The 27,133-nt window shown below is 42.3% G+C and overlaps 1 protein-coding gene and 2 non-coding genes across 7 annotated transcripts; 1 reads left to right on the top strand and 2 right to left on the bottom strand.

Annotated features, from left to right (window-relative positions):
• Window positions 1-9,317: 9,317 nt before the first annotated feature.
• trnar-ucu lies at window positions 9,318-9,409 on the bottom strand. The gene is given in 2 exon segments: window positions 9,318-9,353; window positions 9,373-9,409. It is a non-coding gene; the product is annotated as a tRNA-Arg (tRNA).
• A 746-nt stretch (window positions 9,410-10,155) lies between these two features.
• On the top strand, window positions 10,156-10,228 carry trnak-uuu. Its single transcript has one exon. It is a non-coding gene; the product is annotated as a tRNA-Lys (tRNA).
• Window positions 10,229-12,679: 2,451 nt separating this feature from the next.
• Window positions 12,680-25,083, bottom strand: patl1 (PAT1 homolog 1, processing body mRNA decay factor). Of its 5 annotated transcripts, none has more exons than XM_048258675.1 (18): window positions 24,961-25,083; window positions 23,947-24,052; window positions 23,411-23,808; window positions 19,771-19,851; window positions 19,464-19,664; window positions 19,030-19,131; window positions 17,343-17,450; window positions 16,933-17,132; window positions 16,510-16,654; window positions 16,117-16,234; window positions 15,806-15,903; window positions 15,534-15,593; window positions 15,246-15,391; window positions 14,847-15,006; window positions 14,454-14,582; window positions 14,210-14,301; window positions 13,949-14,098; window positions 12,680-12,998 (listed from the first exon to the last, which is right to left on the bottom strand). In XM_048258675.1, the coding sequence occupies exons 1-18, from the start codon at window positions 24,973-24,975 to the stop codon at window positions 12,977-12,979; spliced, it is 2,331 nt and encodes a 776-aa protein (XP_048114632.1). In that variant the 5' UTR covers window positions 24,976-25,083; the 3' UTR covers window positions 12,680-12,976. The 5 variants fall into 5 exon arrangements, with proteins under 5 accessions (XP_048114632.1, XP_048114642.1, XP_048114650.1 ...); XM_048258685.1 differs by having other exon boundaries at window positions 14,454-14,579; XM_048258693.1 differs by having other exon boundaries at window positions 17,343-17,429.
• Window positions 25,084-27,133: the final 2,050 nt, after the last annotated feature.

The following is a 27,133-nucleotide window of genomic DNA, read 5'->3' as shown; positions in this document are numbered from 1 at the left end:
GGCAGCAGTGTCAGAGCCAGGAGCATCACAACCAGAGGCAGCAGTGTCAGAGCCAGGAGCATCACAACCAGAGGCAGCAGTGTCAGAGCCAGGAGCATCACAACCAGAGGCAGCAGTGTCAGAGCCAGGAGCATCACAACCAGAGGCAGCAGTGTCAGAGCCAGGAGCATCACAACCAGAGGCAGCAGTGTCAGAGCCAGGAGCATCACAACCAGAGGCAGCAGTGTCAGAGCCAGGAGCATCACAACCAGAGGCAGCAGTGTCAGAGCCAGGAGCATCACAACCAGAGGCAGCAGTGTCAGAGCCAGGAGCATCACAACCAGAGGCAGCAGTGTCAGAGCCAGGAGCATCACAACCAGAGGCAGCAGTGTCAGAGCCAGGAGCATCACAACCAGAGGCAGCAGTGTCAGAGCCAGGAGCATCACAACCAGAGGCAGCAGTGTCAGAGCCAGGAGCATCACAACCAGAGGCAGCAGTGTCAGAGCCAGGAGCATCACAACCAGAGGCAGCAGTGTCAGAGCCAGGAGCATCACAACCAGAGGCAGCAGTGTCAGAGCCAGGAGCATCACAACCAGAGGCAGCAGTGTCAGAGCCAGGAGCATCACAACCAGAGGCAGCAGTGTCAGAGCCAGGAGCATCACAACCAGAGGCAGCAGTGTCAGAGCCAGGAGCATCACAACCAGAGGCAGCAGTGTCAGAGCCAGGAGCATCACAACCAGAGGCAGCAGTGTCAGAGCCAGGAGCATCACAACCAGAGGCAGCAGTGTCAGAGCCAGGAGCATCACAACCAGAGGCAGCAGTGTCAGAGCCAGGAGCATCACAACCAGAGGCAGCAGTGTCAGAGCCAGGAGCATCACAACCAGAGGCAGCAGTGTCAGAGCCAGGAGCATCACAACCAGAGGCAGCAGTGTCAGAGCCAGGAGCATCACAACCAGAGGCAGCAGTGTCAGAGCCAGGAGCATCACAACCAGAGGCAGCAGTGTCAGAGCCAGGAGCATCACAACCAGAGGCAGCAGTGTCAGAGCCAGGAGCATCACAACCAGAGGCAGCAGTGTCAGAGCCAGGAGCATCACAACCAGAGGCAGCAGTGTCAGAGCCAGGAGCATCACAACCAGAGGCAGCAGTGTCAGAGCCAGGAGCATCACAACCAGAGGCAGCAGTGTCAGAGCCAGGAGCATCACAACCAGAGGCAGCAGTGTCAGAGCCACAGCAGTGTCAGAGCCAGGAGCATCACAACCAGAGGCAGCAGTGTCAGAGCCAGGAGCATCACAACCAGAGGCAGCAGTGTCAGAGCCAGGAGTGTCAGAACCAGAGCCAGGCTGAGAAACAGGGATGGTAGGAGCAGGGACCACGAAGGATTGAGTCCGTTCCATGGTCGAAACCCTTCCATCTGCAGAGATGGTCATTTCCTGGAAGGTTTTCGCAATCTCGACCATCTGTAGAAGACCATTCACCATGTGATAATCATAATATATAAGACTTAGTAAACAATTGATGGGTGACCTGGACTCCATCCATCTCTACCTGAAAGCTGGACTCCGTCTCCTTGCGGGACGATACATGGACGATCCCACCACAGTACTGCTACACTGTAACAAGATTCTGTGATTTTCACAGCATCACTGCTGTTTTTGAGAAAAATGTGTACTGTATTTGTGAATACAGTATGTTGCTGTGGTTTCGCTATGAATTATGGTCAAAAATGGTCAAACTACAGTAATAAAAAATTGCTGCGAATCATAACACAGTAATAAATCTGACTCCTCCCTCACTTGTCAGCTTTTTGAAAATTTTGAAAAAACATGGCGGAAAATCAGTTGGGGTTTTCTGTTTTCTTTTTGCACATAAATACAAAGTTAAGCTCCCAGATAGCAAGGTGACATTGATATTATGTTTATTTTCCATCCAAATCATCATTTTGAAAAGATTTTGAAAAGTCATGGATTTATGGTTTACTGGGAAATTTTGACGTGGTGATTGAAACGTGCACCGCGCGACGACGTTTGAACTGTCCGGCGGGAGATCATTTTTGTGCAACAGTTCAGTCAGAGTCAGTGGCATTAACGTTAATGTTTTATGTTACGTTAACGTTATGGCAGTCTCATTTATATTAGGCCTACCTTAGTTCTCAGTAAGTTACTTAAGCAATATAGCACGAGTGAGAGTGGGGTTGGTCATGGTCATGGATATTCCATGACCAATCCCACGATCACAAGTCACAAGCTGGATATCGTACCACACCTTGTTTAAAAGGCTTCTGGGGTTTGCTGGATGGAGTGCAGCAGAACCCCTGAGGATGGCTTGGTCCGTTGATGAAATTGGTGGGTGGTGTGTTGACTTATCCCTTCCAGCCTTCCTCATTTGCTTGAGGACACCCTTGTAGACGTTGTTGGCGGCATCATTGCATCATATTCCACATTCGGCAAAGGGGGGGCTCATTGATGAAACGATTGAGCCCTGCCCGAAGTCCGGCATAGCTACTGATCCCATATAGCTCACCTTTGCTTGTTCTTATGGTGGCGTAAAATTCTCGCAATAATGCGCCGAGATCGGATTTGGCTATTGTTTTAAGGTTAATGTCTCTCTTCGTGTCCGATAGCCAGGTTTTAAAACAGTTAACGGGCCACGATGTTTGCTTCACAGTGTTCATTTCGTGCCGGCTCTTTTCAGTGCAGTCCAGTTCGTCTGTGCTGATGGAGACGCACCTGGATGAAGATGCGCTCTCCTCCCGCTTGATTGTAGGCCTATGTTCCTCCTCGTCATCCGACATTTCATAAATTAACTCAAAAGTTATTTTATTTAAATCGATCTCCATTTCAAGGCTAGAACTACTCGCTGTGTTAAATTATGAGAACTTTAATTTAACGGTTATCGCTCGTGTTAAAACTCTATAGAATCTTTGCATTGTATCGCGGAGTGATTTATTATTAGCTGTGCAAAGTCTGAGTTGAAATGTCCAGGGATATTTCAACTCATGGAACGTCTCTCGGCCAATCAGAAACAAATAAATAGTTCCATAGAACCCAATTGTTGTATAAAGTTTATTATATTCATATAATTTATATATAACATTCGCTAGTAGTGCTAGGCCTAGTATGTTACTGTCACAATGTTAGGCTGAAGATGATGTGCTGCTGGTTAACGTTAACGTGGAGGTTTAGCTGCTACCAGCTAACTTATGTAACGTTAACTCCTCGTAATCATGTACAGTTTTGTGAGTTTAATAGGCTAACTTTAGCAATATTGATATAAGGTAACTTTAAGTCACATCTGACTATCATTAACCGTTGTTCGGAAGAACATCGTGAATGGCTGTTGCTGCAAGCAAACATCATCAATGAGCTCACCCAGCTGGCTAACGTTAAATATACCTTGCGAAACTGAGCTAACACCATCTTCAGCCTGGCATTTTGACAGTAAACTCAAAAAACATACAGTATATATATAAATGATTATTCTAAAGTTTCACTTGTAAGTAACTTAGCCCTCAGTTTCAGTTGAAAATTGTTATCTAACACTGTTTATCTTTTTTTCTTCTATTTCTGCTAGGTGCTGCTTCACTCTGCTACTGGTGGTGGATCAGGCTGACTGCAACCGTTGTTCTAACGTTAGGATGCAGCACATGAGAATTTCTAAACTGAAAAAAAGTGAATAAAAGTACTTGCTTTTCAAACTAATAACAAGTTGTCAATGTTTATTTATGCAAGTTTGTGTAGCCTAAACCATACCTAGGCCTAGCCAAATTTATCCTGGCTGTAGATAAAGCAGGATATGAATTTCCCAGAATTACTGTATATAATATTACAGCACTGGTAGTACTACTGTAGTTTGCATTTACAGTATCAGGCATAGGTACTGTGATTTCATATACAGTAGGTGTACTGTAGAGTGAAATACAGCAACTTGCTGGTTATTACGTTAAACTTTTTACAGTGTAGAATAACAAAACAACATGGTCTGTATACCAACTGAATAATGATCTGCATGTTCACTCAAAAATTATGTGTTAAAGGGGGGTAAAGATCCATGACTATAGAAACATCTCTCCAGCTAAAGTATGTATCTATACCTGGATGTAGGTGACGAGCTTCACGGAAGCGTACTGCACACGGCTTCCCTAGAAATTAGTGTGACGTGAAAATGTGTTAACCATTGAATTAAAGATATTTGACAATCAAACAAACCAACAAGTCTTTGCTAATTAGAATACCTCTGGGGTCTCCACGTAGAAGGTGTTGGTCAGGTGCCACCATTGCTTCTTCATGGAGTCGTCCAGCCTCTCCATGCAGGAGAGTTTCACCTGCACCCACTATATAAAATAAGCACACTGGTGGACTGATGGACAGAAGTGGAGAGGTACACTGAAAAAGGCACACAGATGGTAAAACCTAGTCTATACAATGGCAAAATGTTTTCATTGTTTGCTTGTTTACCCTCGGACCACTGGAGAACCACTCAGAGTGCTCGAACCCCACTGTCTGGCGCATGTTCTGGACTTCCTGAGTCTGCAATACCGTAAACGTACAAATATACATAATATGGCAGTGAAAATTATCTTTAAAACGGATTTTAACTGGAAAAGCCGAAAGCAGTGGAGAGCTAAAGTCACCAATTTGGATCGACTCATGCTGATGACATAAAAATGCAATAAATAGGCCTACCCTGAATGGCAGCATTTGGGATCCTGCCCTCAGGAAGATAACGAGGCCTACAAGACAATAATAAAACCTTTGTTGAGACTAAGGTTATGAGATGATTACACACATAATCTTACGGATCAATGGCTATTGGTCTGAGTAGGTATTTAAGTATAAATAGCCCACTCTTTTGATCCCGTGAGGGAAATTTGGTCTCTGCATTTATCCCAATCCGTGAATTAGTGAAACACACTCAGCACACAGTGAACACACAGTGAGGTGAAGCACACACTAATCCCGGCACAGTGAGCTGCCTGCAACAACAGCGGCGCTCGGGGAGCAGTGAGGGGTTAGGTGCCTTGCTCAAGGGCACTTCAGCCGTGCCTACTGGTCGGGGTTCAAACCGGCAACCCTCCGGTTACAAGTCCGAAGTGCTAGGCCACGGCTGCTGCCCCTATTTAAACGGCAGCCCCCATTTAAAGCAGCTAGCAGAGAAATAAGCTACAATCTTACCGTCAGTCCAATCAGCCTGGGTGTCGGCTTCAACGGTCTCCCAGTAGGCCTGGGATCCCGCCTCTGCTGTAGGCCTAATGGATATCCCTCCAGCCTGGGTTCCCGCCTCTGCTGTATTGGTATTCCATCCAGCCTGGCTACCAACATCGACGGTTTCTGTCTCCGTCTGGGTCCCGATTGTCTTCTTTCGACGGCCGAAACGTAATACACGTTTAAAACAGCCTGTACTGTCCTCCATTTGATTAAAAGCAACTACGAATCGTCTCGATAATAGCAAATCCGTCTGTACCCTACGGTTGTTCACAAACGACTGACCACTGAAGAGTGTTTTAGGCTACTTTATAAAAAACAAAGTTTCATGGAATGATAAACATTCCGGTTCCAACATAGTGACTGTCACCACGGCTTGACGTCACATTTTTCATGACGGGTAGTTCTAACGATTCCTGATGGTTATGCATTAAGCAGGCTAAACACTTTTGTAGGAACAATAGAGCACATGATTATTTGTACATGCCGAGTGAGTTTTAAAGACATTGTGAGAGCTGTCTAAGTTATAATCTGTCGCGGGTCGAGTTGATTGTCTGCAGGGAGATCGCCACTTGCAACTTCAGGCGGCTAGCTATGCTGTCGTTGCTTTGTGTTGCATGGTGTCGCCGTCGGAGGTCCGACCGCTGGGCCGCTGGTCTGCGGCCTGGCTTTCCGGTGTCTGCATGAGAGGCCGCGGAGCGGAGGACAGCTTACCTGTGCTTCTTGCGCTCTACTGACGACCTGGCAGATTCAACAGCACCGTGTGTTTCACGCCAGGAGAATCATTCACTCCCCATTGCCCATGAACTTAATATTAAGTATTATTAGTCTATGCCTATGGTAGGCTATTAAGTTAGGACTGTTTGGGATGTTCAAGAGCCTCAATCTACAGCCCAGTGAAACCTGCGGTTGGATTGTTCAAGATAGCCTACTGCTGTGTTTTTTAGCCTACAGATTCATAGCCATGGGTATACCGGAATCCAATCAAAAAATCCAGTGGAAACTAGATGGCAGAAGTGTGTAGGCCAATCAGCCCACCATTTTTTTCTACTTCGTCACCTACAGATGTATGACAGGTATGATATTTCGAAACGCCATGTTATTTCCCATAGACATTCGACACCCGGAAGTTGGGTGGATCCGGATGTTTTGGAGGCGGGACTTATTCCGGAGAGGTCTATGCAGATTTGACATTGGGTTTGACTTAAATCAACGTAGACCACTAAGGGTTCCTGAAAACACCCTGGCCTGAGGTAGGCCTGCTGACAGAGTTCTAGGAACTGCGGTCAGAGGAACTTAATCCCCAACTCCGTCCTGTCCGAACACGCGTTCTCGGAACTGCATAAAGTCCCTCCGGTGCGAAAGGGATGTATGATTTGGCTGGGATGGGATTATTGCCACCACTCATCCTTTGACTGCAGCCCCAACAAACACTCAGTCTGGATTCAACTGGAATTGTTCCCTTTGTGTGTTCAAAGACCTTGTCCTATCAACTGTAACATGTAACATACCCTGATGAGCCTGCCCTGCCCCACGCCTCACCACCAGCCAAGCCCCGCAACCTCGTGTAACGGAGGCAGACTGAGCTAGCATGCTTGTTGCTCGTCTCACAGCCCTAACCTTAAGAACGCTTCTAACCGCTGAGTTGGAAGCCTGGGCTTTTAGCTCAGTGGTTGGAGCGTTCATCTCCCATGCCGGTGTGTGTGTTAAGGTGGCGGGTTCGAGGCCCGTGAGCGGCGAACGAACCAACTTTGTGACACTCGCCTCACCACCAGCCAAGCCCCGCCACCTCACCACCAGCTGGCCCTGCAGCCCACCCCCCACAAACACACACTGCATCATCTCACGACAAGCTTGACCCTTACCTCCCTCCCCACCAGCCTGGCTTCATCAATCTTTCCTCATTACCAGCTTGGCTCTGACATTCTCAGTTCTGTTTTTAGTCACTTTGTAAATGAGTTCAATTGCTGTCCATGTGGACTTGGATGTTGCAATTTTGATATAAACTTGACCATTTTTTGTCACTTGAAAACAGCATAGGCTATCTTAAGCGCCAAACACAGGAGCAAATACAGCTCATTTAAAAAAATGAGTAAATATAGTCGTTTATTTAGGATTTATGTGCGTATGTTTTAACCTTTGATATGCAGTCAAGTAGCTTAATAATTATACGGCTGCAAGGCACTGGACGTTCGCTGACGTTGCCATGCCATTCAGACCCACGAACGCACCATGCGGTAGCCATGTCCTCGCGTTAAGACAACGTCTGTCATAAGTTAACTAAATGCTGCTCGGCATCCATGGAGGTAAGGTTTATTGCAGATGGCATGTCGACCACAAATGTTATACAGTAGGCAAAGAATTTGAGTAATGGCATGCAATTTAAAACATAGGCTGTAGTATATTCAACAGCACAAAAACATTTCTATAAAGTAGACTAGAGTTGGCAGTAGCACCAGTAGGGGAGACCGGGGCTGGTTGGAACAGGGGTAGGTTGAAACACTGTTAATATCCAGGCTACTAGAGGGAGCTGCAACAAAATTCCAACACTAAATTGACGGCCTTATTGAGTAGAGTAAACTCACGTATGTAACTGGTCTCCAGGTCGTTAACCCTTAAGGTGAGAACAACTTTTTAATTTTGTAGTGTCAAAACTTAGAATATGCACCTCCCACTAAATACATCCTAGGAGGGTAATAGTTAGGGATATAAAAAAAAGATTGATTATAATTGATTGCTAGGGGACTCCTCTATAATTTAAAATGAAGTTTGAAAACCTGAGGTGACTGATATTAGCAGGCTAACAGCATTTGTGCAAAAAAGTTTGACATAATGTGGGCGGGGCAGATTGGCACACTGATTTTGGGGTTGGTTGGCACATACATTCCCTATGGCTATTTTGTGACAAATCTATAAACTTTGTATTTTATGCATAAAAACATCATCAATCTTTATTTTAACATTGTTATTGTAATTACTGAACATAGTTTTACATTTAGAAGCATTTCAGACATTTTCAGACAAATTTAAACATTTGAAGTAAAAAAAAATCGGTAGGGAGCAAATTGATCTTGACGGTGGACCCTACTGAAAAAAAACACACAGGAAAGACATCAGCAAAGCCCTACAGGCAGTGATATAGATGAGCACTTCAAACAAAACCAAAAGGAGTACTGCAAAGGACTATAACATAGATGTTCCAACCAACCCCGACTACATGTGCCAACCAACCCCGTGCATGGGGCAGGTTGGCACACATGCACAACACCACTTTAATCATAAATAACTCAAAACAAGGGATCATTTGTTGACATTGAATGTATACATTTTGTAGCTGAGATCCCAAGCTTTCAGTTAATCACAATTTGACCATTTCAACGCATTGTAAGACGGAGAAATATAACCGAGAGTGAAAAGTGTTCCAACCAGCCCCGGTCTCCCCTACAACTTGAAGGGTTAGCTGCTAACCAACAAATATTTTAGATAGAAGATTTTTATTTACAGATTGATAGGCCTACATTTGATCGCTTTGTAATCGATTTCGCCCATCAGTGTTATCAGGCAGCCAGGCTATAGGCCTAACATTATCTTAGGTATTTTCTTAGCGCAGTTACCTGGATGTTAGCTCATTTAGGCTAGCACAGAGTGATAGAGAAACTCTAGGCTCTAGCCGAACCCCCGACATTTTATGAAATATTTAGTTAGAGAAACAGAACTGGGTATTTTATACTGTATGTGAAAATTACTGTCTGATAATGACTGTCTGAAAAACATTTCATTCCTTTGTTATAGGCATTCAGTGTGTGTTTGCGCAGTTTAACAAGTTTAATAGCCAAGTTAGACCAGCATCTTACACTGGGAGTTTCGGGAAGGGTGGTGTTTTTCACCTTATTTATGACAGATCGTGTAAAAGAAAACAGAAGGTCAGTTAAAAAAACAAGTAGGTTATTTTTATCTGAATTCAGTCTTGTGTTTACTTGCAAATTCGCTAAAAGCATAGCTAAACAGATATAGAGGTAGGCATAATCATATGGAAGGGTATATTCTCTATTTAGGAAGTCGTCTTAGAATGTGGCAGGCTAGTGGAAGTGTGCTGATTCGGTTCTGCACTGCATGCACAAGGCAATTGAAAAAGTGCGACTCCGGTGGGACTCGAACCCACAACCTTTGAATCACTTCATGAGTGTATATCTAGAAGTCCAATGCGCTATCCATTGCGCCACGGAGCCACCTGTTGCTGGGGGAAGAACACGGTTTTAAAAACTTGCTAGCAGTAAATGTATGTCGCTATTCAATATTTGTCGTCATAATTCTCTCATCGCTGTACGATTGTGATGCAATGTTAAAGCCTCACAACATAACAATGTGTCACGCGACAACCTTTTTCCATTTCATTCGAACGACAGATTGCATGGCCCAGAGTCTTAGATCTATCTAGCTCTGGCATGGCCTAAACAAACAAATACGTGTCATAATGTTGCCACTAACGTTAGCCGTTTCATTGAATACTCAAGGAAATGTAAGAAAACTTTAACATTAGCAGTTATCCATAGCAGTTATCAAGTCCCTTTATTCCAACAGTTGATGGTGTGCGCAAGATTTTTACACGGTTTAGGCAGTTTCCGTAAAATGGCATGTTGCCTTAAAAGGTTGTAACCATTATTTCCAAACATTTATTAACGTTACTATTTCAAGGACATTTTTGCAATGCTGCGTGTTACCTTTTTCTTGGTGACAAGAACTACAACGCTAAATGTAACCTACATTGTTAGGCTAGGCTATAGCACACTTTCGCTAAAATTGCATCCGGTAAGCGAATTTTAATGCCAATCCCACAGAGGTAGCGAGACGGAACCGAAGAAATGTGCAGTGGTTGGAGCACATAACTATGAAGTTTAATACATATGATCTTTGGAGGGAGAGTTATATTGGTAATATGTCAATCAAACTTTCAACAGCGAACTATGCGTGCAGAGCCCGGATAGCTCAGTCGGTAGAGCATCAGACTTTTAATCTGAGGGTCCAGGGTTCAAGTCCCTGTTCGGGCGGAAATTCCTTTTGAGACCAGTTTCGACGCATTTGTTGTTCGTTAAAGTACCTAAAGGTGGAAGACGGTAACATCGAACAATTCTGATATACAAATACAATTTTAGATGTATACAAAGGCTACATTTTTTCCTCAATTACTAAAAAAACTACTAAAAACAGTCTCTGAACCAAATGCTCTGTTGCCTGAGCACGCAGGCTACATTTAATGAATCGATCACTCTTTTGGCTAAGCCATAAGCAGTTTTCTACCTAGTAAAAGCAATTTGCACATCTCATTTACTCTCTTTGGAAAACTAAACTAAACACATTTGCACTGCGATGCATGTGCATAATTGTAACCACAAGTGACAAAGCACAGACGTAAAAACAGATGTTTGATTTTGCAAGAAGTGTTGGAGGTTTTGTGAATGGAGTTTGAGAATGGAGTTTTGTGTTTACCGTTTTGAGAAAAGGTCGGAAAGTAAAAAAAATGTGTTTTAGCATTTGTGAAAAACTGTAATATATAAAATGCAGGACTAGTGGAGTTGTATTGCACTCTTGTGGACAAAGGCTGCATAGACTTCTCTTAAAGTGACAATATGCTTTGAGGCCATTTAATGCATACTGTGCATGTTATCTGGATATTACGTTTTTTAATAATCAAATGCTTACATGCATACAAATCTATAAAAATAGATGCATATATACTTCCCCCCTCATCAAGAGACCCAGATTTTGAAAATGGATGGATGTGAAACACCTCAGATTATAGGCTAGTCCACAATATTCTACTGTAACATTACAGGGTTTATAAAGGTTAGTCAAATGAGCCAAAGATGCTTGGTCCTTCCAGGATTTTCAATCTGGCATTTTGACTGCAAATTCAAAAATTGGCATTTTTCCATATTACTAGTACTGCTGAGTTATGGAATATTGGATTGTTTTCCTATTTAACACTCACAATTTTCAAGGAATCCCACAGCAAATTCACCTAGTTTTGGCCACAATTCCAACAAAACCTTCTCAAGTGGCAAAACAATTCATGATAAAATGGCAAAAGGTAAATTACTTGAAATGTGTTTGGTGAATACAAACATTTGGTCCTGATGGGTTGTGAAAATATATCAAATATCAAATCACTAGACAGCCCAATATGTGACTCAAACCACATTTTTATTTTTTATTCTTTTGTTAATGACCGGGCTGTTGCTGAAGTGCTTTTCTGAGTCAATTATATTTTGGTGGTCTGTGGAGGTTGAGGCCTTGTGGCTGTTTAATACAAGACGTGTGTTAAATACAAATGCAGTTTATATCTACATACAACTGTGTCCCAGTTGAAAGTGATGTTGACTGTGAAATGTTTTTCTTTTCTTAATGATCAAGTGGAGTCGATTAGAAATACTAATAGAAATACTCCTAATGCCATGTACTCTTTGGTCCCTTACCCACAACAATAGTTTGAACCCTCATAAGTAATAGAATCTATTGGCCCTGTTTTTAACAGTTCATGGTCAGATGGTCCCTGATTACTACAAATCTGCTTGTGTGAACCCACTGCTAAAAAAATCTGGACGTGATCCTTCTCTTCTTCAAAAACTGTAGGCTGATATCCTACTTACCATTCATGCTGTTTTACAATCTGGTTTCCAAAAGTATCACAGCACTGTTGAAGGTTACAACCAACCTTTTAAGAACAACTGATGATTGCATGTGTCCTTGTACTTCTGGATATTAGTGCAGCCTTTGACACAACTGATTACTATACTCTTAGATAGACTGAGGCATTGGGTGGGAGTGCCTGTACCTGCCTGTTAGATCTTCAGATCCTAGTGTGCTGAATTCACTTATTAAATGTCTGATATTAAACAAATATATCAACAAAACAAATTATGCCATCTGTAGGTTCCTTTTGGATCACATCAAACCTGTTGCGAATAATCTTGGGGTCTGGTTTGACAGTAATCTAAGTTTTTAGCAACACATCACAAAGCTTGTACAATCATGTTTTTACCATCTCCACAAAATATTTCCAAAATAAGATCTATATTTGCTTTTAAAGACACAGCGATCATTGTACAAGCCTTTCTCTCTTCCCACCTGGATTACTGCAATAGTCTTTTTGCTTGTGTCAACCAAAAAGCTATTAAGCGACATTCAAGTGTTCAAGTCAGTGTCTTACTTTAAATCCCTTCTCAAGATACATCTGTATAGAAAAGCCTATCCTAGTTTTGTTTAAATGTAATACTCTTAAAACGGACTGATTTTCTTTAAACCTGTATGGCCTTATATTATTGCAAAACATCTAGTTGCTTTGCTTTATTTTGAAAATGTACTACTTTTACTGTCTGATTTTGCTGCCTTTGTACATCCATAACTTGGATTTTGAAGTGCTACAAAGATTATTATATTATTATAAGATCTGTACATTAAAAATCCAATCCAACATGTGCAGAAAAATATATAAAACTTGATTTTAAACAATAGAAATACTTTTTTAATTTTATGTTTTTGTCACAGGCATCAATGTTAACAAGATTTAAAAATGCTGATTTCACTTCATCACTCAACCTTCATGTATCTCTCACTCACACATACATCCTGACACACACCTATTTTAACACAAAAAAAGAAAGTGACAATAGTTTTCTGCTGGATTAAAATCAACCCTAATCCCTCCCTTTGCCACGCAACTCACTCATTCACACATGAACACTTGGACACTAACAGTCAGCCTCTGAATAAAGGACTCTTGACGCCCGAAGTCAATTCTACCTGGATAATGCAGTGATCCTGGAACAGAAAGAAATAAAAGTTAAACGTGAGACCAGATTTATTGTTGTCAATACACTGAAAAAAATATGCTATGGTAGCTGCAGGCAGTGGAATAAGACTATAACTTTTCACAACCCCAACATTAATAACTAATTTTCAATTAAAACTGTATCACTTGCGCCTCCACATGTCATACATGTTAAGTTATCCATGCTGGCTAGTGTATGTAGGTAAAACTATAAAGCCGTTAAACCAACAGATGAGTGAACACAAAAGTTCTATGCACAGAAATGGCTGTGAATATCCCATAGCTGTACAATTTAATGACTTAAAGTGAAACATTTCATCGTTACGCTTTTGTGGCACTGAACAGGTCAGTTGGCCATGGGGGTGGGGGCAACCATTTAATGCTTAATAAACCCGACAAAGGTCTAAGGACTGAAATGTAGATCACAATAAATTTCATATTGCAAGCATAACACAGTGTGTGGTAGTCTTTCTAGTTCCAAGGCATCTTATATATATAAAAAAAAAAGTTTGGGAAATAAAGTTTAAACTGAAAGTACTGTATAATAACCATCTCTGGCCATTCAATTATTATTCAAATTCGCACAGCAAACTACATAGATAAATACATCAATCTACATCAATAACATGTCATTTTAAATCATTCATATTTGGAAAATATACTTTAAGGCATATAAATAGAATCCTTATGTCTGTCTGGTGTGGCTCTGCTGGGCTATTTCTATGTAGTGTAAAGGTAAAAGTCTGACCTCTTCAATATGACCGATTCTTGTGAGCATTGCATGCATGGTTGTATGGTTCTATGCGACCACTGGCAATGGGCGTGTCCAAGCTAGTTAAATGTGTTACTGAGCAGACATGTCTATACACTTTGGCCATGCTGTCTACAGGAGTGAGAATTTAAAAAGAAAGTTTGCCACAGAGGAGAAGAGATCGCTCACTGTAATTTCTCCTGTAACAGCTCCAGCCTCTGGCGGTCTACATAGCGAGAGAATAGAGAGAGAAGGTTGGGAGGTGTGAAGAGAGGAGGGGAGAGCGATGACGAGGGGACTTTCAACAGCTCTCTAGTCACCGAGAACACCAACTCTGTCCTACAAAAGAAAACAACAGCACACGTTGTAAAGACTGTCAAAGTTCAGGTAATAAAATGATCCAACACTTTACTCCCTTCAAATCACTTTACACGATACACACAAACTTACCATCGATTATCATCCATTAGCTGACAGTTGGGATCAGAGCTCTGCATTCGCTCCCCCTCACTCAGAATTAGGTAGAGCAGTGTCACGCCAAACTAGTGACACAAGAATGTGTTTGGAAAAGAAAAACAGAAACCTTTGGTGAGAGCGCAGATCAAAATATAATAGTATAAAAGGAAAAAAATAACAGGAAAAGAAATGTATGTTGCTCCAATCTTGGCCTTTTCCCAGTACAGTGCAGAGGTACCTTATTTTGCAGTACTCTGGGAAGCTGACCCTCGCTGCCTTGCAGCTCCTGCAGGAGGTCTGTGAGGGCGGAACTGGACATGGACTGGATTACGACGGCGACTGGCTCAACTAACCAGCACAGGACCTGCTGGTCAAATACAAATTATTTAATAACAAAGCAAATTTGACCTGTTGAGTACTTCACTGCATTATCCTACAGAGAGGGTGACACTTGACACTGATTTTGAAATCAGAAGTTGTACTTGTTTGTGCCTTCATGGTTCTCAAGACTATATCCTGATGGGGGATTTTTATATTGTTTCTTAAGTCTACATTGCCCATTCATTCTAACTTTGCCATTAGGTATTGTGTACCCAAACATTTCTGGTTTTCTCCCTGAAGTAATTCACACCTGGTCATGTTTGTCTTTCTTTGCCAGGGCTGGCAGATTTCGGGCGATGCCCATGACAACAGCAGCAGCTTGAGGAGGGGGCAGGAAAGGAAGGAGCCTAGACATGAGGCGTTTGCCCTTCCTCACAGACATGATCATGAGGCACTGTTCATCACTGACTCTGTAGGGCAGACAAGAGAGAAACAAACAAACAAATAAATAAATAAATAGATAAATAAAGAACACTTACTTTTAACATGCACTTCACGGAGAGGCAAAACATTTAAACTGATATGAAAATGTGATGAATGTTTTACTTTCAGCAAGAACAAGTGTATAATCAAAGATCCTGGGAACTGGAGTCTTTACTGGAGCCACTCTTTGCTCTTTCCGCCTTCTAGCCCTTCCTTTCCACCTCACCTGTCTTCCCACTCCTTCTCTTTGAGGGAGTTGTAGAGCTGCAGCGTGTGGGTCTTGTGCTGCTCCAGCAGGGCCTCTCTCTGTTCCTCCGGAGTCTGCAGGAATTTCTTTTCAAAGTCCTGGACTTCCAGGAGCAGACTGTACATCTAAGGTCACAACAGTTAGGCAGTCAGTTGGGAGAAGCCAGGTATCAGAGGGAGAATGTGCAGTAGGGTAAACAACATACGCGTCATGAGTGATTCCTATGTAGGAGAACCCAGGAAAGATCCATTAATCCTGGGAACTCACCTTTTCCACAGTGTAGAGGATCTGCCTCCTCTTGTTCCAGACCTGCTTTTCCCTCTTCTCCTGTTGCGTTGTAAAAAAAAAATAGAGATGTAGAACATCAACGCCACAGAGGACCACGGGCACGGATTAGATTGTGGTCTGCTGTTACACTGTACATTTACAGGAAGTCACTCACATACGTCTAAAAGCCCCTTCAATCTGTTTTCACAACAGTACAACCTACAGTATGTCGGAGTACTTGAGTTCGGAAAGGATTAAGGAGATATCCCAACCTCATCATCAGTGCGAGTGGTCACCACTGCATCAATCATCTTCCTGGGATTGTTCACACTTGAGACGGTGAGCTTTCCTAGGGAGCCAGCAAACTGAACTATGGAAGAAAAAAAATCCAATGTCAGTCATTGACATTCATGATAATATTCATAACAAAAACAGGTACTTTAATAAGTTTGATGCAGACATTTCTGCTAGCCTGGATGCCCCAAGAGGTCATGTATGAAATAAATGCTCTTGTACTCCAGGTAAATGCCATCCGCATTTCTGATGCCTACAAAGTGCTGATGGGATGTGTCCTGATGGTTACCTGGCCGGTATGTCTGCTCCAGTTTGGCCACCTGAGGGGTGATCAGTTTGGTGGTGGGCTCCTTCCTGATACTGTCTTTGTCCCTCTCCAGACGCTTCTCCATCTTCTCATAATAGTTCTATAACCAGTAAGACAAGGTTGTCGTCGTCATCATCATCATCATCATCTCCAAAGCCACACAGAAAATAAACTACTGCTGTTCAGATGACAAAATAACCCATCAATGACACACTAAGACAGAACTCATCTCAGTCAGAGAGAACACCACAGATCTATAAGCAATCACATCACAGCAACATAAGTGTCTCAGCCACAACAGGATTTAGCTCATCCGTGGGAACCACGTGAGCTGACCTAGTGCGGCTAGAGCTAGATGATGCTGGCAGTTGCTACCTGATAGTAGTAGTCATCCAGGTAAGGATCAGTGCTCTGGAGCTGCATCATCTGGATGCGCGCCACCCACTCCTTCTCTTTCTGGGTCATCAGGTTACTGTAGGGATCCCTGCTACGCCGATCCCCTACTCGACCGCCACGGTCACTGAGACACAACAAACACACACATACATAAGTATCCTAGATGATGCTATGCAGGAAAGATAGGAATGCAACATCTGTTAATTAATTTACACAATTGAATAATGCAGGGAGTCACATCTGCCTATCTTTAAAGGGAACTGCATTTTCCTGCATAAACCTTGCAATAATGATCAGTGTATTTTGAAAATAGGTTGCTGGTTATCAGTGCAGACTTGTGCCCCAAATTCTTTCAGCACATATGATTCTTTCCAGCCAATGTTCAATATGATGGCTACTGACCCCCTGCTCTGCATCCTCTGTGTAAGCATCCGGCGGTGCTGGGGGTGGAGGTGTGTAGTGTTGTGCCGGATGGGGTTGTGGTTAGGAGGGGGGACATGATGTCCCACTCGGGGAGGAGGCTGGCTGAAAAACGGTCTAAAACCCCCACCTCCGCCTGGCAACATGGGAGGAGCAGGTCCACCTCGAGAAAACGGCCCCACCTGGAGAAAAGGTGGAAAAGATAAAAGAATAAACAGATAGACCTGATTAAAGAGTTTGAGAACTTGTTCTTTCTACAGTCACAGCATGGTGTTCACACATTTGCACCAATGAGGCACTGAGAACGCCAGGGCTGAGAAGCCTCTCTCTTCAGTGTGCCATTGTTCTCTTCTACCTGCATGGGCAACATCAAGCAACATCACACAACACACCTGGGAGTTGAGCAGTTGGGCCCGCTGGATCTGAGAGAGAACCGGTCCCACCCCAGCAGGAAACGGAGGCCGACACAGAGGAGAGTTCTGAAAAGACGTGGAGGCAATCAGGAGAAAAGAAAAAACACAAACAAGTAAAAAAATGACAGGGGGCTAATACCTATGTAGGTAGAGGTTGACCGATATGGGTTACACTAGGGCCGTTGCTAATGCTGATCTTGCTGATGAAATCAGGCCAGCCAATGGCGGATATATTTATTCTATAATTTATAAAACTGCATAGACATTACAATCTAATATTAAACACACACACCCTTGATTGAGGGAATTTGGGGAAATGTTTATAGCAGGGTGCATGAGTAAATGTACCTTTAAACGCACCTTCCCAAAACGGTCCTGAAGCATGTTACAAGCCAAATGGCCATTATCTAAGCGATTGCAAAATATATAAAAATGACTTTCTTTCCTTGTATTGTACAGCCTGCTGCGCATTAGGGCAGCCGTGGCCTACTGGTTAGCGCTTCGGACTTGTAACCGGAGGGTTGCCGGTTCGAACCCCGACTGGCCACAGCTGAGATGCCCTTGAGCAAGGCCCCTTAACCCCTCACTGCTCCCCAAGCACCACTGTTGTTGCAGGCAGCTCACTGCGCCGGGATTAGTGTGTGCTTCACCTCACTGTGTGTTCACTGTGTGCAGTGTGTTTCACTAATTCACAGATTGGGATAAATGCAGAGACCAAATTTCCCTCACGGGATCAAAAGAGTATATATACTTATACATATCTGCTGCGCTAATGTCATGTCATTGTAGACACGTTTAATGACAACGTTGTTTTGTTTCGAAAAATTGCTTATGTTTCTGCACTCACAGGCACATCAATTAGACTAATTATGGGGCATTGTCATCAACTGACAACTGTAAAGGGCAATCATACTTTTGAACATTAAGTTCTCTCTGCCATTGTTACTAAGAGCAGAATCTCTGTGTCTGAATAAGGCTCTGCTGCAGTGTGTGTGTGTGAAAGCTGCTCTGTCACACACAGCCTCCAAGGGAGAGAAATTCTCCAGTACCAAAACCAGAATTGATAACGTCGGAGATTATCAATACAATGCTCATCGTAAGTTTCCGTGCCCGTTACCGGGATTCTGTACTGAAGGTTGAAGGCTCGCTATCAATACAGTTCCGAAGTGGCCTACGATTATTCACATTTTCTCTCTAAATGTCTGACAAATTAAATATATAAGGCTTGAAAAGATAAGGATTATAAGCCTTGACATTTTCTCCCAGTAGTTATGATGGTATTATTCTCATTCTTCCAAAATTTTGCCTGCACTGGGCAACATCCGCTGTGACACAAGGGGCTCTGTCACACGTGTTCCACAACAACACTGGGTTGCCTGCGGATGTGTATGCCGGTTAATTAGCTTGATATGCTCAAACACTGGCCAATACCAATCAATTAGTCACCCTCTAAATTGTGGTGTATAAATGTTTCACCTCTCATCATTATCCAATGCAAAAGATAAAACAATTATACATCTAAGGGCCATGCACTGCCACCTACTAGCAAGCCCAAACTACCCATTAATCTACTAGCAAGCCCAAACTACCCATTAATCTAACAGAGGAGGCAGGAGGTGCGCAAGGACAGGTGAGAGAGAGGGTGGACCCCACTGGGGCAACTCACAGCGATGTTGAGGAGGGTGTTAGGAGAGAGGCGCTCAGGGAAGGGAGGGGGGAAACGGTGCTGGATTGGGGCTCGTACATGAACCGCAGTAGGGCAATGGATCTGAGGAGAGAGAACAGGACGGTAGCTAAACTCTACTACCAACCAACACAGACACAAGGGAGCAGGCAATCTGTAACACAACATGACAATCTACTCTGATGCACAAGACCAACATGAGTTACTGACACACAAAAAAGACTAAAATTAGCGTTTGATTTAAGGTCTTCTATGGCACAGAAAAACACTACGGTATGCTAATATGTTATCAGTGGTAAAAAGACGAGTATTTTGGGAACACTTAAAAGGGGTTTATAATAGAACAAAATCAACAATACATTTAGATGCTAGATGCTAACCACAATGCGGGGGATAGCCCATCACACCAGACTGACCTGCTGGTTGAGGGTGTGACTCAGTGGCTGTTTGGGAGGGGTTCCAATGGGCACGGCCCTCACAGGAGGGCTCCCGATGACTGGTGAGGATGAGCGGGGGGGCGGCACCCTTTCTGATAAGTCTAGGCCATCCTCACCCCTGATTGGCGGGGGTCTCTTGGGTAGCCCCACCTCCTTAATAATGGACATCAGTGGACTGTCCTACAAGGGAATAATGAACAAGGAAATGCTTGCACTCTGAGAACTGTGATTAAAACTGCAACAATAAGAGGACCAACACAACAGATTGAGAATTCCTAGACTGTACCTCCATGTGCGTGACCAGTCCAGGAGAAACACTCACAGGTCCAAATCCCATGTTGTTCTCCCATATACTGTGAGAGTTCACCTAAAGGAGACAGCCTGGGTTAAATATATCTTTATCACTCAATCTGACAAATGGTGTATGATCTGTAGTACACACGTTTGTTTCTTCAAAGGCGGATGAGTGTACTCTCTAGTACACACGTTGTTTCTTCAAAGGTGGATGAGTTACTGACAGGCTTTTTCATAGGTTTCAAAGGGAGTTCAATGCCTTGTATACTAACTGTATTCTCTTCTCATAAAGTGTTGAAATCACAGTGATAGCCAAAATATTATCAGTTTCTTAGGTGCGTTTTATTTAGGTCTTGTGCAGGAAATAAAGAGCATGCACACTATGACAAACAAATGTCTCAACAGATGGGCTTTATATCTCTCTTTTTAAATATAGCCAGTGAGCACAGTTATATCCAGGACTGGAATTTCACGGCAGCCACGGCCATCGTTACCCCTTGCATTGGCCGGATGTCCCTTTAAAATAGGAGGTTCACAGGCCACTGTGGCCTTGGTGCCCTGCATGACTGCTTCCCCCTTCTTTCCATATTCTGCTTAGTATCCGACTGATGCAGTGATTTTAATTCGTAGCCTACGCCTTGTCAAAATAATCTTTGCATCAGAACTAGACAATGATGCTAGATCGCTTTACAGCGCAAATTAATTTAGTCTTTGATGAAGTGGAGAGAGTGACAGCGCACGTAAAGAAATCAACAGCCAGAAGACTAGGCAAGATATTGAGATATATTAGGCAGCTTTGGAATGCAATAGCCTAGTGCTGGGCGGTATACCGGTTCACACCGTATACCGGTGTATATTTTCGTTATGATATGAATTTTTAATATACCGCCATACCGGTGTATTTGATTACACAACATTTGGAACGCTGCACGCCCGACAGTGTTTCAGAGGGACCTTTTTTTCACAGGCACGCATGGTGCCACTGCGAGGCATAGTGAGGGTAAACACAAAACACCTTAAGTTTTTCCCCTGAAGTTTGACCCTTAAGGCTTAATTTCTCCTTAGGTAAGGGGTTTATTTAAGGGTGTTGCACAGAATAATACCTTAAATTGTTTCTTTAGTTAAGGAAAAACGTTAAGGGATACATCCTGCATTGAAAAGGATTTAGCCTACCGTCACGAAAATTCTATTGAGATTGTTCAACAGCTGTAACTAGCTGGCTAGTAGGTGATGTCGTTAGTTAGCAATCCACCGAACACAGTGAAGCTTAATGATATTATCATTCATCTCACCTTAAGAATATTCACTGAAATTCAGGTAGCAAGTAAAGCATGTTATAGACATGCACTGAGCAATACTAGCTGGCTAGTTAGAAATGATCCTGACTGTCATCAGTGCACCAAAACTATCTTTTTTGTTAATGTTTTGCCTAGCGAACCGAACCGAAGCTCATGGCAGGCTAACAAGACATCCACATCCACATGAAGTTAACGTTAGCCTACCACTAACGTCATGTAAACCACACAATAACAATACATTTCTGATAGGCCTATTTGACAGAGTAAGCATATTAACAGAGGTCTTATTTTAAATTGTATCATTTTCAAAAAGTATAATTATTGCAAGTTGCACTACTTTTTGTATTGGTTTTATACAAGATTTAGCCTACTTGTGAAATTTGCACAGTAAAAGTTCTGTATTTTGACTGCAATTGTCTTTGCATTCTGATTAGATTCTTCATTAGAATCATGAGTGGCTCTTTGTAAACAGCATCATTTTCTGGGGCCATGCAAAACTGCATTACCACTAGTGTGGAGTTATTCTACATCATGACAGTAAAATAGACCATCTTTAGTCAATGTACTGCAGCAATTCCTCTCTCAACCTGTAGAAAATGCTGTGAACATCTGATTATGCATGGTAAAAAATATACCGTGAAACCGTAAGAATTTTGAAAAATACCGTGATATACATTTTTGGTCATACCGCCCAGCACTACAACAGCCTAATGTCAGCCATCATTGATCCATTACCTTACGTTGCTGTAGTGAACTAATGTTTTCCGTTACTTGATAACGTGTTGATAACGTCCAATTCTCTCACACTAATCCGAGGAGGAATTCATTGAACACTACCCTGGCGTAGCCGAAATGTTATGAGACAGCCTTGCCAAATGCTGGAATTAAAACCAAATTAGTTTGCTATACACAGACCTATGGGATGATTCATTTAACAACACTGACTGTGAACTATCAATAGTAAAACATGATGTTAGCTCATTCATTGTTCTTTGTTTCGCCCAAACTTGTCAGAAATTGCCTAGGTCAGGCTACTTTTTATCACCTTTTTTGACAAAAATGCTGTCATCCACAGAAAACTTTTAAAGATTAGTCCTCTGACGAAAGCATTGCAATTTTTTCAATTATTTAACAAAGTGCCTTGCTGGCGTCTGTTATTATTAATAATAATTATCATTAATAATAATAACAATAATAAATGTGTCGTTGATTTGAAGTAATGTTGTAGTCTGTCTCTTCCTTTTGTGTTGTGGTGTCCATAAGACATAATGATGCAAATAAATGTGTTTACCTCTGTGGTTTTCAAAAGGCATTAATGTTTTCAGCCAATCACTAAAGTAGTCTCTCACGCCCCCATATAGACATACTGTTTATGTACTGTATAGCTAACTTCAGCCTTGATGTCCTGACGTGTGACCTTTGTGCCCCCCAAATATGCCCAACTGAAGGCCAAGTGGCCTTGCTCCTAAAATAATGAAATTCCAGGCCTGGGTTTTTCCATATTGTGCCCAGTCATAAAAGCATATCTTTTGCAAGTCTTTGCAATTCCAGAACATGAATGGGTCATTCCGTGGCAAATCAGACCGAATACAGGAAAATGGTGCCGCTACACAGTATCAGATTTTGCTCAAAGTTTGTCTACATAATGTTTAGGTCCCAGTTTTTTACCCTTGATTTTTTATCAATTTTACACTCTCAAAAATGTCTCATCATGGAGGTCATGTTTTGACATTAAAATCTTAAAAAGCTTTACTCCTAGCCTGCCCAAACTTTGTAGGATGGAAGACAAATATGTTCTCAGTATGACTGGACCATTAAAAGTTTGTACTGCATGCCCATCAGTTTTATAAAATATTTGGAACAAAATGCAAAGCTGGAGACATCGGGGGTCTTGTAAACTTATTTTCTGTACCCACATGGCATCAATCAGTATTTAGTCTGCAAATACAATCCTTAATGAGCACATTTTTCCAATTCTAGGGCCTTGTAGAGAATCAATCAACATGCCATACAAACTTTTAATGGTTCAGTCATATTGAGAACATGTTTGAGAACAAGTTTAGGTTGGTTATGGTTACTTTTCATGATATTAATGCCCAAGCATTGCTTCCCAGATAATGTGGTTTTCAGGCTGTAAAACTGAAGTAATTTCAAGGGATGAAAATAATATGAAGACATAGGATTTGAACAGAAAACTTTTACTGGCCTTGGTTTTGGGACCCATTCATGATACAGACAAGGTTTGAACAAAGTTTGAGACGGTGCAGCAACAACCTCATCTGATTTGACACGGAACGACCCGAATGTCCAGTTCTACACTATGGCTACACTCACCTGTGGCAAGGGGGTTCCCCCCCTATGCAGGAGGTGTTGGTGCTGTTGGTAGCTTAGCAATGAAGGGTGTGGAGCTGGGAGCCCAGAGAGGGGTACCTGGGCTTGAGACATGGGCGGGAAGCGGGAGTGGTCCGGTTCTGCAGCGCCCACTCCAGCAATGGCAGGATCTGACCCAAGGAGTAGACGGGTTAGGGATTCGGCCAGATCCCCACCGCGCCGCTCTTCCAGGCCTGGAGGAGGCAGTGTGGAGGCGGAGGGCCGGGGCAAAGACGAGGGGTGCGGGACGCTGCCCGGCGGAGGTGGTAGTGAGGCATTGGATGCATCGCCCCCGGCAAACACATCTCGCACCCTCTCATCTAGCTCCGCCAGGCGAGCATGTTCCTCCTGCCAGTCATCATCTGAAAATAAACCTCAATTACCATTGTGCATTCAGACGCAAACACAGCATTCATGACAAATTTCCCTCCATCTAAAATAATTAAACGCACAACACAAATGAAAGTTCAACAAATTGTCTCTGATAAATCTGGACTCACCAACAGCACCGGCTCCAAATGTGTCATCATTGAACTGGTCGATGTCATCCTCCTCCTCTACCTGCCCTTCCTCTTCCTCCTCCAGGGTGCAATCTTCATCCAGAGACTGAGAATGGTTCATGACGAGAAAGGGAGAACACACAGATTTAGAGCTCACCACCAACCTAAAACAAACAAGGGCCTGAGCAAAATATTAAAATGACGTGGATTTTAATACAGCCTTCCACGCCTCTGTTTTCACAATATCCAACACTCAGCCCAGATTTCAGCTTTATCAGAAAGCAAAATTATGTAATGTAAGAACACCGAATCAGGATGGAGTATGAGGGTTATGTTGCACAAGTTGATCATTCGCGCTTTCAACCTACCGTCAACACTAGTACTAAGGCCATCACATTTAATTCAACATCAACGGGTTATGGGAAACAGATAACGTGGCTAGGCTGGCTGTACTATTTTGGGGCATCTTCATGGTGCCATTTCCCATCTATAAACAACGTGTACACAATGACGGAACGCTGCCACACGACACCCACAATCATTGATAGCTTCCCAAAGCAGAGTTTATCAACGTAGGAACAGTGAGGTAGTTTGCTTCTAAATTCAGAATTGGTTAGATAGCTTGCTAGCATGCAGCAGAGATAGCTAACTAGCAAGCTAACTATGCAGTTGGCGTAACATCAAAAGCATTTCTACCTATTAGCATTCAGGACGACGACAATGGTTTATAGATGGTCAAAAAGCGTAAAACTGTATGGGATTGAGAAGATCCCAATAAGCACCACTATTAGCTATATGATTGCCCCAGGCTTGCAACGGATAGGGTGACATGGAATGGCTGGTGCTCCTAGGCCGCACGCAACGTTAGGAATTTTTACAGCTAGCTAGTTATGAGCAGCGACAAACAAAGACATAAGCCTACAAGAATAACCTAGTATTTTCTCTCCTGTTTGTGTTAGGAATCAGGCACTTGCACTTAAACAAAACACAGAGAGTAGAATAAATTGAGGTTACCTGAAATCGGAACATGTATCCTCGCTGGGCCTGAGAAAGGTAGCTAGACCCTGTGTCTCAACTGCGAGCGGCGCGCAAATTACGCAGCAAAGTGGTTGTCGTGAACGCGCTGTTGGTGACGAGCATGCAGGGGGAAATGCATATTATTTGAAAATGCAGGCGACTTCACAGTGTTTGAAACATTTCAAACAAAGGCCTATCATTTAGGTAGCCTACTGTCAAGGCCTGTCACACTAAATGAAAAATAGACTAAACATTTCGAGATTAGATCAATATTATGGACACATGTAGCCTTCAGTGGAAATCTTTAAACCAGGAAAACAAACCACCTTTCAACTTCAGACATAGCATCAGCCCATTCCTTAATCTTGAACTTGGTTGACAGACAATATGCCGCCTAATCAGTAGCCTATAACTCAAGGACACCATGTTAACAGAGTGTTGCATGTTTATTGAATTTTATTTTAAATATGGACAAATAGCCTACTGTCGAACAAAATCCAAAGTCCTAAATTTGCTCATTTTGGCACCACATGGCGCCATCGACATAGAGTGCAGCTATCATCCACGGTCCCCCCTAAAGAGTTTTTTTTACCTTAAAATCAGTGGTGGACAAATAAGCCATGCTACATAACAGTGTTGTAGTCAAGTCACTATGCCTCCAAGTCAAGTCAGTCTCTAAATTTAGCTCATGACTTATGGACTCGAGTACTACAACACTGCTACACAATCCTACTTGAGTGAAAGTAGAGATACACATGGTTAAATTTAGATAAATGCAGTAAAAGTAGAAGTCCTCCTTTTACATTTCCACTTGAGTAGAAGTACAAAAGTACTTGCCTTCAAATGTAAGGCGAAAGTAAAAGTCCTGAAATGTATTAGGCCTATGACTAATACAGTTGCATTTACTATGTTTATATTGTTGAAATGATTTGGCATATAGGCCTACATAGGCATTCTTTGAGCCTTTCTCTTTCATTCCAGGACAAAATCAACTAAGAACTGTATATGTAGAAAGAACTAAAAACTAATGTGATATCTTAGATAGGCTACCTCAAAGTAACCACTTTTTGCTTTGTTGAATGCTTTACACTTTCGGACCCAATCAAGACGTTCCCTTTTGTGTTTGATAGTGTCAGATTGTCTATCTTTGTCTATCATCGTCTATCATCATTTGCTCGATGGCGTCATGTTATGGTAACATCAATATTGTGAAAAGGGGTCAACAAGGTACAGTAAATGGATAGGCTATAACAATAACATAGCTTAGGCAACACCATTATTTAAAGCCTAGCTCGCTTAATAGAAAATACAGATGTAAGTACACATTTGGACAAAAGGAACTTCAGTTGTAGGCAACTTCAGCTGGCACAAAATGTAGTGAAAGTAATATATTTGGCCAAGTAATATGCTGGAGTAAAAGTAAAAAAAAATTAACAAACTTGAAATACTCAAGTAAAGTACAGATACATGAAAAAGCGACTTAAGTACAGTAATTGAGTAAATGTAGAAGTGTAATGCCCACCACTGCTTAAAATAATGTTTCCAAAATCCTTTTGATGGGACACAAACTCTTCGTAGGGCGAAAGGCACTTCTGCCGCACCCTGAGCAGGACTTGTAAAGGCTTGTAAAATAGCTTATTCCCTAGAGGGCCGGGGTGGGGGGGTTTGAGGGGCTTGGGAGATGGGAGTGCGTGTCGCACCTTGTAACTTTATTATGATAATCCTTGTATTTGTTTTTGGGTTGGACCAGAAACTTAGAAAGAGACAATAAGAAAAAAGAGAAAAAAATGAAAAAAAGGAAGAAAAGAGTTGAAATGTTGTACTTTTCTTTTTTTGAGAGTTTCATCAATCTAAATTCTGACATCCGCTCTCTTTGTAGTTGGTGGTTCCAGATATTGGTTAGTAATTGAGAAGATATATTTAGTCTAATTTATTAATTTCACTTTAAAAAAAAAAAAATATTCAAAGTCATTGCATGTGGATATGTTTTTCATCTTTCATTTAAAATACAAAATAGTATTTCGGAATTTGTATTTTATTGGGTTGAAGGAAATTGCTTTGTATGTGTGTCAAAATACTTTATAGGTGTGTATTTGACTAGTTTAAAAATACTGCCAAATATATTTGGTAAAACATGATGATATCATAAAAGTGCACAACAATGAATGTA

Source organism: Alosa alosa, chromosome 1, assembly GCF_017589495.1.
Source record: "Alosa alosa isolate M-15738 ecotype Scorff River chromosome 1, AALO_Geno_1.1, whole genome shotgun sequence".
NCBI classification, from domain to species: domain Eukaryota; kingdom Metazoa; phylum Chordata; class Actinopteri; order Clupeiformes; family Clupeidae; genus Alosa; species Alosa alosa.
The sequence above is the reverse complement of the archived record's forward strand: the minus strand, read 5'-3'. Positions and strand labels throughout refer to the sequence as shown.

Excerpts from the sequence above, each read along its gene's own strand:
- patl1 (XM_048258675.1), bottom strand. Across the intron at positions 17,133-17,342 it reads CCCAACTGCTCAACTCCCAG|GTGGGGCCGTTTTCTCGAGG; the intron begins GTGTGTTGTGTG and ends CCTTTTCTCCAG. Across the intron at positions 14,583-14,846 it reads AGAAAGACAAACATGACCAG|CAGGTCCTGTGCTGGTTAGT; the intron begins GTGTGAATTACT and ends GTATTTGACCAG.